Raw genomic sequence first — 13,930 nt, 5'->3', positions numbered from 1 at the left:
CACAAAGTGAAAGATAATCAGAGAAAACGCACGCGTCAGATGACATTTAGAAATATCTAACAACAGATGTCGCAATTTCAAGATAAATTAAGATTATGCCCAGCACTGCCATTTGACGGCATTTGTATGAATGCTAAACTAAAAATTAAAAACTATTATTCTTCATAAATCCACAAGAACTTTGGAATTATTCTTTACAAACACAGCCTCATCGACCGCTAATATTTATTGACATGACGAAAGTCAAACCAATGGAAAACCTAGTCCTCGGAAGACTGGCTGCTGCAACATGATCATTTCTCCATTAAACTTCCTAATTGCTGAAACTGTGGATTGTTCGAGGAAAAGGGTATTTAACGCCATAAATTTTGTTAAAAGTTATCCTATTTTTCTCCAAAAAATGCTAATAGAGTCATCATCATAAAAAGTAGGGGCTGGACTTTGCTAAAGAGAATTTATAAAAGTACATACAATTTTGTAAGAGTACTTTGACGTGATGAAACAAAGGTGAATCGTATTGGATCCGATAGTAAACCATTTATTCATCATCCCAGGGTCAGGCATATATCTCCAGATATACCACAAAATCCGTTAAACACAGCGGTGGCAGCGTGATGGTCTGGGGAGCGTTTTCCTGGTACGGCTGGACGTTGATGAGGATTGAAGCCGTTCCCACGACAGTCGGGTCTAAGTAACCGGAACTGACCCGGCTGCTTATCCGGCCAAAGACTGTCAACACGACACCATTACAACAACAACAACAATATAGATGTTGAATGGACCAATTTTCATACCTCAACATACTTAAAAATGATATGGAACCATTCGGTGCAGCCGAAGCGATTTTAATTAATGATGAGTTAATGTATATACATATATATGTATGTATAAATATTATTACTTTATTTACTATACTAATACTAATATTATAAATGAGAATGTAAGTATGTTTATTCTTCTTTCACGCCGAAACTACGTAACCGACCATCATGAAACTTTGTACACATATGTCTTACGGTATTAGAAAGGACATATGATATTTATTATTAAAAACAAAATATACTTTTTACGAATTGTGTTAAAATTTATTTAGACAAATATGATGGTTTATCGAAAAATTTAAAACTCTAGCAAAACAAAAATGTATCTAAAGCGTAGATCAAACAAAATGGGTTTTTTTCAATATCGGGAACAAAAACGATAGTCCTAAGGCATAATTATCACAACTTAACTTATTATTTATTAAAGAAAGATATGGAATTTTGTAATTTCTTTAAGTAAATCGGCCAGTTAGAACATAATTGCAACATATTGCTACAGAGTATAATAATTTTGTTCACCTAACGGTTGTTTGTATCACCTAAAAATAATCGAGTTAGGTATTAGGTTATATATTGTACCGGATTTCTCGATAAATCGTCTACCTTGCAACTCACTCTTGAGTTCGATCACTGGATTGTTAAATAAAAGTCCCAATATAATGGCTATACACTTATTTTTAATTCCAACAACTTAACAATTATTGCTCGTCAAGCCTACAACTTCTTGCTTATGTCTCAAATGCTCTTAACACGACAACACTACTACTAGTTAAAACTACTTATATAATATAACTTTCTACGTCTCTAGAACATTCTGGCAACTACGAATTCGCTTACTGCTTGCTTCTGGCAGTTTATCGTTGATTCGATTTTGTTCTATCATCCGTGTTCGTCACACTGCCCTCCACCTAAGTCTGATCGTCCCGATTAGACATATTTGCGATACCAAACACAAAGCTTTTATGTTCCCCATCTCGTCTTCTAGGCTGGTGCTGACATCGTTAGCCGTCCTTCTCTTCTTGGAGTTAATTCCATCCGTTTTCCGGATACTCAGTTTCTGGTACATCCCTTGGCTTAAAGCTGACTCAAGATTCCATTCTTGATCAGAACGTAACTCCATTGGAACACCGAATCTCGTTACCCACTTGCTGATGAATGCCTCCGCCACTGGTTCAGTCTCTTGGTTAGGAATTGTGTATACTTGTGGCCATTCATTGAAATGGTCCTGGACTACCAAAACATGACTATTTCCTAATTTATTGGTGGGGAATGGACCATCTTCATACACGCCTATTTTCTCAACTGGCGCACGCGAATTGTGCTGTTTCATCTGCCCATAACTCCTATACCTTGATCCTTTAGCTACAATGTTCTCAGCATATTTCGCAATTCTTTCTATAGCTGATTGACAACCAGTCCAATAAAACCTTTGCTTCAAATGCTCCAAGGATTTCATGTCTCTCAAGTGCCCTTCTCTTCCACATTTGTACTGCACGTTAAGAACCTCAGGAATTCCAACCCTTGGAACAACCATAAGTCCTCGGAAGGTTTGCCCATTTTCGCTTATCCATACTCGATGCAACGCATTTGGAAGAGCTGTTCGCAGCGCACGTTTTTCAGCACAGTTGTCAGCACCGAAAGAGCTCGACCTGCATATGTCAGCGCAGGTATCCTCACAGTCGGAAGAGGAGGAAGCATGTGAACCAGGATCTTCACAGTATGAAGAGCAAGAAGCTTGTATACCAGCAAAAGTGTCTTCGCAGTCGGAAGAACTGAACGGGCGTATGCCAGCGCAGGTGTCCTCACAGTCGGAAGAGGAGGAAGCGTGCGTACCAGTACAAGGGTCCTCACAGTCGAAAGAGCTGGAACTGCGTATGTCAGGGCAGGTGTTCTCACAGTTGGAAGAGGAGGAAGCGTGTGAACCAGAAAAGGTTCCTCCCAGTTAGAAGAGCAAGAAGCTTGGATACCAGCACAAGTGTCCTTACAGTTAGAAGAGCAGGAAGCGTGTATACCATCACAGGTGGAAGATCAGCATAAAATTGAACCTGAAACGGATGACTCTTTGCAAGAAGATCCAGATTTGGAAGGTGCATTACATGAAGTGGAGTTCAACCAATGTACAACGATTGGAGAAATAACTACAGGAAGACCAGTCACAAAATCATATTGGGCAGAACGGAGCAGTTTAAAGTTAGTGTATGGCTGCTTGCATCGAGTATGGATAAGCGAAAATGGGCAAACCTTCCGAGGACTTATGGTTGTTCCAAGGGTTGGAATTCCTGAGGTTCTTAACGTGCAGTACAAATGTGGAAGAGAAGGGCACTTGAGAGACATGAAATCCTTGGAGCATTTGAAGCAAAGGTTTTATTGGACTGGTTGTCAATCAGCTATAGAAAGGATTGCGAAATATGCTGAGAACATTGCAGCTAAAGGATTAAGGTATAGGAGTTATGGGAAATAAAAGAAGCACAATTCGCGTGCGCCAGTTGAGAAAATAGGCGTGTATGAAGATGGTCCATTCCCCACCAATAAATTAGGAAATAGTCATGTTTTGGTAGTCAAGGACCATTTCAATGAATGGCCACAAGTATACACAATTCCTAACCAAGAGACTGAACCAGTGGCGGAGGCATTCATCAGCAAGTGGGTAACGAGATTCGGTGTTCCAATGGAGTTACGTTCTGATCAAGAATGGAATCTTGAGTCAGCTTTAAGCCAAGGGATGTACCAGAAACTGAGTATCCGGAAAACGGATGGAATTAACTCCAAGAAGAGAAGGACGGCTAACGATGTCAGCACCAGCCTAGAAGACGAGATGGGGAACATAAAAGCTTTGTGTTTGGTATCGCAAATATGTCTAATCGGGACGATCAGACTTAGGTGGAGGGCAGTGTGACGAACACGGATGATAGAACAAAATCGAATCAACGATAAACTGCCAGAAGCAACTAGTTAGCGAATTCGTAGTTACCAGAATGTTCTAGAGACGTAGAAAGTTATATTATATAGGTAGTTTTAACTAGTAGTAGTGTTGTCGTGTTAAGAGCATTTGAAACATAAGCAAGAAGTTGTAGGCTTGACGAGCAATAATTGTTAAGTTGTTGGAATTAGAAATAAAAATAAGTGTATAGCCATTATATTGGGACTTTTATTTAACAATCCAGTGATCGAACTCAAGAGTGAGTTGCAAGGTAGACGATTTATCGAGAAATCCGTTACAATATGAGCAGGATGACGAGACGAGTTGAAATCCAGGTGGGTGTCTGTCCGTCCGTCCTTCTGTCTGCTGTGCAAGCTGTAACTTGTGTAAAAATTGATAATTCGTCATGAAACTTAGTACACGTGTTCCTTGGCAAAAAAAATCTATCGCAATCCGACCACTTTACTTTTCAAGAACCCAAACGCCAAATATATGGACCCCAGGGCATACGGCTGACTTTTTCGGTCAATCTGTGAGATATATTATTGAAATTCGGGAAAAATGTTTCTTTGACAATATTATATCCTTGCGTCAAAAATGTGTTGAAACGGGTCAATATTTCCTTTAGCCCATATCATATACCTAACATAAAGATTTTCGTACTTCCAGTTGACTTTATACTATATATATTGGCCAATGTGGGAGTTATTTTATTGAATTAAAGAGAGAGTATTTTTCTAATAAGAGTGTATTTTGTGTAACTGATATTCTGTATTTTAAAACGTTCGGCTGACTTTACTCCATATATTTATATTGGTGATGGTAAGTGTTCTTTAATGAAACTCAGGATGCATATTATTAGTATATGGCATGTTAATGGTATGTGGTATTGCCAAAAATAGTTAAAATAGTTCAATATATCCCAAACTTCCGGTTGACCTTATACCATATATACGAGTTACCTCCACTCCCATAAACTCTATATAATGATTTTCGTTATTCTAGCAATCCATAAGTCGAATATGTTGTTCAGTCTTTGAGTTATATATTTATAAATTTTTTTAAAAATAAGTCCTCAAGCAATGTAAAAAATTAATGCAATCAGCTCTCCCATTTATCTGCTCTCAATATATCCTATGTCATGATTTCCGATTTTCCACCTGATTTATACTTCAAATAATGGATTGAACGTTCTTTTGTGCAAATCTAACATCTTACGAGTAGAATTTCTATTCACTTCGAACAATTTCTGGATTGTGCGACATAAGCCGAATGGCAATAGTTTACTCCCCGCTACGGATTTTCACAACCGCGTCCCTTCTAAAATATTATTAGACCCTGAACAGGGTATATTAAGTTTGTCAATTTCTAACACTGAGAGGGAAATGTCCTAGACCCTACAGAATGCATATATAATTGATCAGCATGTCGAGCTAAGTTGTTTTAGCTATGCCCATCTGCATATACGGAAATTAGTCCCTCAGTTTTTGAGTAATGGATCTTAAATTTTGCACACATCCTTCCTCCCCAAGAAGCTGCGCATATGTCGGAACTGCCAATATCGGACCACTATAGCAATTCCTATTTAAACTGACAGGTCAAAGTCAAGAACAAGATCTTTTTTTTTACCTTTTATGCTATAAGAAGAATATCTATCAAGAGTATATTCTTTCTTTATTCCACGCAAGTTCCAATTCGATTTTTCGAAAATATGTAACACAAAAGTTATACAAGTTATTTTTATATTTATTTTTTCATATCTTCACACATTCTCACCGAGAGCCATAACTCTGCGAAATCGGTATTTTTCTATCAATATAATTGCTTAATGATATTTGTAATTTCTGTGATGCCTCATTTTACCGTAATTGATGGCATAGAAGAAGGTCATAGCAGCAAGGGTAACCTGGAAAAATGGTGCAACACCTGAACGTTTGGGCTGCACGTACTTGTGCTGCCAGCGCCACCATGCACGGCTAACGGCACCAGCAATAGCTTGGGGTGACTTGTTGCGGCGACTCAACCAAGCACCAATCTCACCAACTTTGATTTGGCCGAATGGCACATCAGCTGTAAAAAAAATACATTTTTTAATAATGAGTACACAATTTTTGCCAAAATTATGTTTGCTGTTGAAATCGTCATTACGTAATGGCGGCACACGACACATTTTCTATACAAATTTTACAGACCTTTGCCGTAGTAACGTGCTGGATCGTATGGTCCATGAACCTTTGGGTTATAGTCAGCTGGATAGTCGCCAAATGCCATTTTCACTCCTAAAATGATTTGGCTATAAAAAGAAATTCATCGAGCTCTAAATTGAAAACTTACTTCTTCGACAGACTGCAAATACGACAGATTTTGACAATTAGTGATATAAGTGACTTAACTTGGTAATAGAATTCGTTACTAATATTGAATACTTGTATACCTTGGTGAATAAAAGTTTATTTCAAAGTAGTCGTACCAATGAGTGGTATTAAATTGTTCTGTATTTTTATTATCTAACATAATTTAATATTTCGGTAAACACAGTGAACAAACGAAGTTTTTTTTATAGAAATGTATTTAAGAAAGAAAACTGATATCTGCATATAATAAGATATATTCAATTTATAATTGCTGATTTTGTAGTCCCGTCGATACGATGTTGTTTAATTAAAATAGAATTCACAGCAGAGAACGTAAATTTACGTTCTCTGGTAACAAGTACATGTAGTGCTGCCAAATTTTGATCAATTGGTTGCACTTACATATATAAATCTTATTGGACATTTTAACTTGTTCTTGGGATTTATGAGTATAAACAAAACATCTAACGGGAACTTTTGTGTGAAAAACTAGAAAAATAGTATTTAAGTTTGTGTAAATATATTTAAATAAGATTGAAGAAAATCTGGAGCTGCTACGGAAGAAGCGAAACCGTGGCAAAATGAAGTTAGAAGCGGTGAACGGGAACCTAGTATCGCTGACAGTGAAGGTACCGCCAGCGGCTGAACCAGATATTCCAATCGGCTCGGAGGAGGTGGAAGAAGAAACACACCCACAACCTACTTTATCCTCCCAAGAGCAACAAAAACGTACAAAAGAAGATGGTTGCGGAGACGAGGTGGAAAAATCAGTAGGTGGTGCCGGCAAGAAAAAAGGCACCAGAAAAAAACGTTCAACTAATTGGGAGGAAGCTGAACGGGTGAGCACAAAACATAAAATAAAAAACAAATATCTCAAAACAAAATAATATAATTGAATAAATAATAAATGTTTTAATTTATGCCTGTTGCTTTTTTCACAGTGTCTCTTGGTGGAGGTTATCAAACCAAAAGTAGAATATGTTGAAAATCGTAATGTTGACGCCAAAAGCATAAAGTCGAAACGCCTTGCCTGGATGCATATCACTAAACAGTAAAGTGCACAAATATATTGACATAATATATTATTTTTAAATTTGTGTGCATTTGTATGTATACATTTCAGATTCAACGTACTAAATTTTCGACATCGCTCTCTAGAACAAATTCAGGTGCAATGGCGAAGTATGAAAAACACAGCAAAAAGAGAATACCAGCTAAAGACCCCAAATGCTGGGACATTGGAGGGCTTACCCATGATAGAATTCATGGAGGAGATGCAAAAGGATACAACCAATTCACGCCCGCATGGACGTAGCAATGGTGTAGTAATCAAGAAAGAGTTACTAAGTATTGATGATGAAGATACGCCACTAGCGGCTCTACCCACAACGACAACCACTAGTGATGATACCTTGCAAGCATCGACGCTTGCATTACCTTCCCCACCCCAATCCGCTGAATCACAACCAGAAGTTACACTGAAGGAGCAGCCGCAACAGAACATAGCAATACGCCAAAGAAAAAAGCCAATACAAAAGAAAAAGTTGCAAAACAGCGACAATGCTAGTACCGATGGTGGCAGTAAATCGAAAAAACAACATCGTTTAAGTGTATGTGATTAATTTTGTAAATAATTTCAAATGTTAAAGCTAATTGGAAATTTTCCATTATTCTAATGCTCGTAGATCACTCAAAACGACGCTGAATTACTCGCCAACAGTGAAAGTGATGCTCAAACTTCCAGGGCGCTTTTGAGTGCAGATGACATAATCTATAAAATTCTTCCAACCGATGAAAAATATAAAAAACAAATTTTCGACCTGATAAAACGTTCACATTTGGCCGAAATTGAGCATGCACGCATCGAACATGAGCAAAGACTCAGTTTCGAAACAATGCATCAGGAACTGAAATTAAGTTATTATCGTAAAAACGAAGAGTTGAAACTGTGTCAAATGCGTGAAGAGCATAATGCACGGATGCGTCAAAACGAACAGGAACACAAAGCTCGTATGCGTGCATATATGTTGAGTTCGCGTAATACTCCTCCAAAATGTACAAAAAATAAAGTTGGATGTGAAGCATATGATAAAGCCGATGATAATTCGAATGCATCCAAACCTACATCTGAAGATTGAATATATATTGAGAGGGCTAAGTGAAAACAGTATTTTAAAGATTAGCAAAATAATGTCATGTTGTAGAAAATTTGAATATTTTACTTATATATCACAGATTTAACGCTGCCATGCAAATTAATAGCATTATTCTAACTATTACTGAAGATTTTTTGCTTTACGGTCAAATATCGATTTCAAAATATAATTGGTATACACTTGTAAAATAATTGGGCAATTGGAAATAGATGATGAAGGTATTCGACCATTGAAATTATAGAACAAAAAAATACTCAAATACTTTATGATTAATCATGTGCTATTTCAAGTTGATTTTTATGTTAAGTTAATTTTAGTTTATGTTTACTTTCGTGCTAATTACGACCAACAGTGCTCTGCAGCGTTCGCACAACATAACAAGTCTACGTAAGCGGTTGGAGCTGGATTTATTATCGATCAAGGTCTGCCAACTCCCCAGCAGCGAGTTATTTTCCGAAACTATTTTGAGTCTCGCTACAAAAACAATTATAACCATAAGCCTTTATCGTTGGGCATATATTATTATTTGTAATTACAATTAGTTTTAACTTTTCTTCCTTTTCGTGCAATCGCCGTCAGCTACATTGAATCGAATATTTTTTTATATTTTATACCAATATTTAGGCGCATGAATTTTTACACAATATTTAGTAAAATTAGTTAAAATGAGTTTCTCATTAACAACAACAATTGCAAATAAAATTTAATATTATTGATAACAATAATTAATAAAAAATAAAATAGAACAATTATACTTATGTTCTTGACAGACTAGATGCAACAACAGTGCTACAGTGCTTTCTCATATGAATTTAATGAAGCCTACACAAATGAAATGTATTTTAGGAATCTTAGAGGAGATAATAAGACGCTTAATTACTTGATGAAAGACTCTCCAGCTTCGATTATTTTTAGTTGTAGTCACTGTAAATAATCAACAATGATATGTATTTCTAGCTTATGTTTACATATACATACATACATACATGTTTATGTACATAGAGAATTAATAGTCGCCGGATATTAAGTTAGTTAGAAAAGGGTCTGGACAGAAACAGAGAATTGTGTGCATTTGTGATTAGAATCGGTGAAGGAATGAGTGATGACAAAAAATGATGAAGAAGTCGCAAACAAAAGCGGCAATTACTACAGACAAACTAAAGTGATTTTGCTACAGTAACTAGGATTGTATGCCGACAGTGTCATGTCATTTTATTATACCCTGTACAGCGTATATCAAGTTTGTAACGCTTAGAAGGAAACGTCGGAGACCCTGTAATAGTACATATGTATGTATATAAATGATCAGCGTGACTAACTGAGTCGATTTAACCATGCCAAGCCTGTCTGTCCCGGTACATACGCGTAATAGTTCCTCAGTTTTTGATATAGGCATCTATCTGAATTTTTGAAAAAGTGGTATTCTCTGCCATTTAGCTGCCATATAAACTGATCGAGCAAAATCAATTTCTCGCAAGGACTAGTGCCCAAGGAAATGCTACTATATCCGATTAAATTTATCAGATCGAACCACTATAGCATATAGCTGCGATATAAAGTGACCGATCAAAATATTGTTCTTGTATGAAAACTTTTGTTTATGATAAGATAAAGTCAAGGAATTTGGTATGAATTATTATCCAAATCCGACGAAATTGTTCAGATCGGACAATGAACGCCCAAAATCAAGAGAGATATTTTAATATATATTATTCCTTTATTAAGTAGGTTAGGTTAGGTTAGCCTTATTAAGTAACATTAATTCGACTTGAAAACAACTTGGATAGAAAGAACTAATTTCCATTGGATACAAACAGTTGGGCGGTTACCTTTTTAGATTTATTTATATGAGTGTATACATACACATATGTATGTAGTTGCTAAAAGAAATGCAGCTGTGAAAGGTATCATATTTTCGGTGCAGCCGAAGTTAACGTATTTTCTTGTTTGAAATGGAAATGCTCAACGATAACAGCCGCTGCCTGCCAATCAGTGTTAATATATGCACATACTTATATATATTGTATATCTACATGTATACAGGAGGCATATTTCAACCCGCAAAACACGGACTTATGCAATTAAACGAAAGAGTTTCATTTATATTTTCCCATTAAGCTCAATTTCAGCTCAGATTCACAAATACATCCAGAGGAAAGCTATTTCTATGCACATGTGTGCATACATACATACATATGTACATAAGTATAAGGATGTTGGTGAATATTATAGCGAAAAGTATATGCGCACGTTATTATGTCGCACTGATAAGCGTGCAATTGCTATGAAAAATAATATCAAAACAAAATACGAAAATGCATACATTTAACTACAACAATTTGCACAATATCCTTGCAGTCACAGGGTTACATACATGTACTCAAATTTTGTTTACATTGCAGTGATGCGCACTAAATGGACCTTTGTTGCTGTTGGTCGAAATTGAAAACACAAATGACACACCTACATATTGACACAAATTTTCAGATATGTATACATATATGTATGTACGACTATATAAGTACATATGTGTGTATATTTACAAATGCATACACACCCACCAAACTAAAAGCACTCTTACTTTTTCTGCGTGTTGCCATCTATGGTTGTATGTATGGATGTGTGTATGTCATTCTATTTACAAATTTTATATGGAAACCATCAGTCAACAGCATCTAGTGCGTCTGGCTGTATTCAGTTGAATAATCTGGCGTTTATCTGCTGCGCTGTAGCTTTGTTGTGTGTTTGTGTCGTTGTGTACACGTAGGTTAGTGGTTAGTGGGTATTTGTAACGTTGTGCCGTTATGGAAACGCGTCATACTCCTGATTGCAATGCAGTATACAACACATTGAGTATTAAAATACATATTGTACATATGTATGTATGTAAGTATGTACTAATGTGCGTACATAATGCAGGTATGAATGAAAGGTTATTTTTTGTAGTAGCATGATTGCGCAACACCAACACTACGTCCATACATTCAAGTGCATATGTATATGTATATTCGTAAATACAAGTAGTTGTGTACATATGCATGTATGTATGTATGTGTATGTGAATGGGACAGTGAGTGCGTGCACAGAAGTCAATGCGCGTATGTGCTTTGCATTTTTTTTACCTCGATTGTATTGCGTATTGTTCTAGGCTATTAATACTGCATGGCATTGGCTCGTTATTATAGTAATAGCAAGTGCTGGCTAATATAATGCTACATAAGCGTGTGAATGAATTTAAAAGCTTTCGGTCAAATTTGCAATTTTTGTATTTTTTGTTAAAAAATAATGTTTATTAATATAGCAGCAAAGAAAGTAGGGAACGATACCTAAACCTATACGATTCCTGTTCATTAGCTGAAAAGTTTCATTCATTTATAATCTTCTTCAAATGGTAGTAACGAAAAATCGGACTGCACTTTCCCCAAATGACATTATTGGTGCTTGGTGCTTGGTGCATGTCTAAAACCTATATTGCGGCGATCGGTCAAGCTTTATATGCGCCTAAAAATATGTGGAAAAAATGACGAAGGGAAAGAGAAGTAACGGGCAAGGCGTTAGCCGCTTTAAGGGTACGAGTATTAGTGAAGAATATTTTAGTAGTATAATTCTATTGTAGTAAAAACTCGCACACACACACACACACAGACTTCAATTTGCTAATGAGATTCCAGAGAACAGAACACAGTATTGAGGCCGAGGTGCACGTCTTCCTTTTAAATGATATAGTAAATTGCAGCACGTAGAACTAAGCTTACTCTAATATTAAAATGAAACATTAAAAGCACATATTCGTATCTCGGAATAAAATTTCTTATTTCATTGGTCTTAACCTCTCTTTTGGTAGCTAAAATAACATTTTTAATGAATTTATTATATATTTCGATAAATCAGATTTAATGTTCTCAGCATATGGGGTAAATATACATAGTATTGGCATACTTATTGAAGTCACGTGTTGTTTGTTTTAATTAATCCTTACAACTCGTGTTTATGCCGTTAAGGTCTTTCATTCAAAATGCAGGTGCAAAGCTTTCTTATCAGTGACAAAGCTTTAGAGCGCACAATGCCGGCCGGCACGCTCAGTAGCAGAAATATTTGATGAGCACCAACAGTGCTGCCACAGTGGAGTAAATAATGTTAACGGTATGCTGTTACATATGTACAGTATATAAAATTTGTATATACATCAAACAAAAATATTAGTGTAATGCTACTAAGCAAGTAAAAATTGACAATACTTCTTCACATAACCTAACTTAAGTATAAATGAAAAGGGCGTTTAAAGCTGGCTATGCCAGAAACCAAACGTTGTTGTTAGTGGAAAAAGTTCGATGTAGGCAAAACCATTTCTGGATTTTTATGAAAATACTTTAAACAGTTTTGCAACTGTTGTTAATACTTTAAATTTATGCTATCTGGCAGCACTGTATACCACGCAAACGCATCACAAACAATTTGTTTCCTTAAAAACCGACACACGCATACATCGACAAGGTTGGGACTTCAGTTCTCTGCCGACTGCCGTCGAAATTGATAAAAACAGTAGCACACAGGCTGTGCCATAACACATCGTGCTCGACCGTTAAGCGCAACAGTTGCTAGCAAATTGAAGTACCGCCTAGTTTAAAACAATATTTGAAAGTTTAAATAAAATTGTGAAGTGTTGGTTTGAAATAAAAAAAAAATTTTTGCATTCGTATTAGAATCCAGTGGTCCCCATATGTTAATTGTTAAGTAATCAATGCTGTGAATTTAAAGTAATGGCGGTTACGCGCTTATTCAAAGTGCTAATTAAGTTTGTTAATTAAACAATAAAAATCTGCAAATAATTAAGTGAGACATTATTTTCGAAAGCTACGTATGACTAGTAAGTTGAAACAAATATTTCCATATGTCTGTATATTGCCATGAGTGATTTCCTTTAAATGTCACATCGAAACCGTTGCCACCGTTGTTGTTTACTGCTTGTGAATTCAATGCAAATCACATGTGTATGTATGTTTATAAATGCGAATGAATTTGAAATTAATTGTGAGTGCTGTAACCCCAGCGAGTTGGATTTATAAAGTTGGAAAATTGATATGTATGCACGTTGTTATTGCTTGGCGCTGCTGCCACTCGATTGAGTTCTTTTCCTTTTACCGCGGCAATTTGTGTGCCGTTATTGTTTCGCGCCATACGAATTTTATAAATAAATTTAGTGTTGGTGCCAGTGGTGAAGGAAATAGCGAAACAAAAAAAAATATAAGTATATAATATGCAAATTGAAAATAAAATTAAAAAGTGCTGCTAAATCGAATGTGCGCTATTTTTGTGGCAAAATGGAGCAAATATAAAAATTTGAAATCGAAATTAATTCATTGCTGTTTGAATATCGACAATCAGTGCCGTGACAACTTAAGCCGAAAGCTATGTTTTTAAATAGCTATGCGCATTAAAGCGTTCCGTTTTTTGTGAAAATTATTCAAAAATAAAAGTGTGAAAGTTATTTAATATTTAACAGTTATATTTGAATTAAAATTACTAGAATGAAATTACTAGACATGAAAATATAAAGAACTTTTGTGAATGTCCTTGGTTCCAGTGTAAGTTTGCATTTCATATTAGCCAAACGAAATACAGATTTAAATTAGATACAGATTTTAAATGAAAGAAAAAATAGAGCAAAATCAAAATTAA

At 35.9% G+C, this 13,930-nt stretch overlaps 3 protein-coding genes across 3 annotated transcripts in view; 2 read left to right on the top strand and 1 right to left on the bottom strand.

Moving 5' to 3' along the window:
• Positions 1–5,466: 5,466 nt before the first annotated feature.
• Positions 5,467–6,222, bottom strand: ATPsynF (ATP synthase, subunit F). The gene is made up of 3 exons (XM_014232047.3): positions 6,076–6,222; positions 5,934–6,020; positions 5,467–5,811 (listed from the first exon to the last, which is right to left on the bottom strand). Exons 2-3 carry the CDS (start codon positions 6,010–6,012, stop codon positions 5,567–5,569), a joined length of 324 nt encoding a protein of 107 aa, XP_014087522.1. The 5' UTR covers positions 6,013–6,020; positions 6,076–6,222; the 3' UTR covers positions 5,467–5,566.
• Positions 6,223–6,491: 269 nt separating this feature from the next.
• On the top strand, positions 6,492–8,779 carry LOC106615717 (uncharacterized). The gene is made up of 4 exons (XM_014232045.3): positions 6,492–6,934; positions 7,037–7,146; positions 7,219–7,705; positions 7,781–8,779. The coding sequence occupies exons 1-4, from the start codon at positions 6,677–6,679 to the stop codon at positions 8,231–8,233; spliced, it is 1,308 nt and encodes a 435-aa protein (XP_014087520.1). The 5' UTR covers positions 6,492–6,676; the 3' UTR covers positions 8,234–8,779.
• A 4,068-nt stretch (positions 8,780–12,847) lies between these two features.
• The window catches only part of tor (tyrosine protein kinase receptor torso), a 106,168-nt gene continuing 105,085 nt past the window's right edge, over positions 12,848–13,930 (top strand). The window contains exon 1 of the mRNA XM_014232042.3: positions 12,848–13,118. The gene's annotated coding sequence lies outside the window, so the exon portion shown is untranslated. The remainder of the gene's footprint in view (positions 13,119–13,930) is intronic.

This window comes from Bactrocera oleae, chromosome 4, assembly GCF_042242935.1.
Source record: "Bactrocera oleae isolate idBacOlea1 chromosome 4, idBacOlea1, whole genome shotgun sequence".
NCBI classification, from domain to species: Eukaryota; Metazoa; Arthropoda; class Insecta; order Diptera; family Tephritidae; genus Bactrocera; species Bactrocera oleae.
This window is presented reverse-complemented; position numbering and strand designations above follow the sequence as displayed.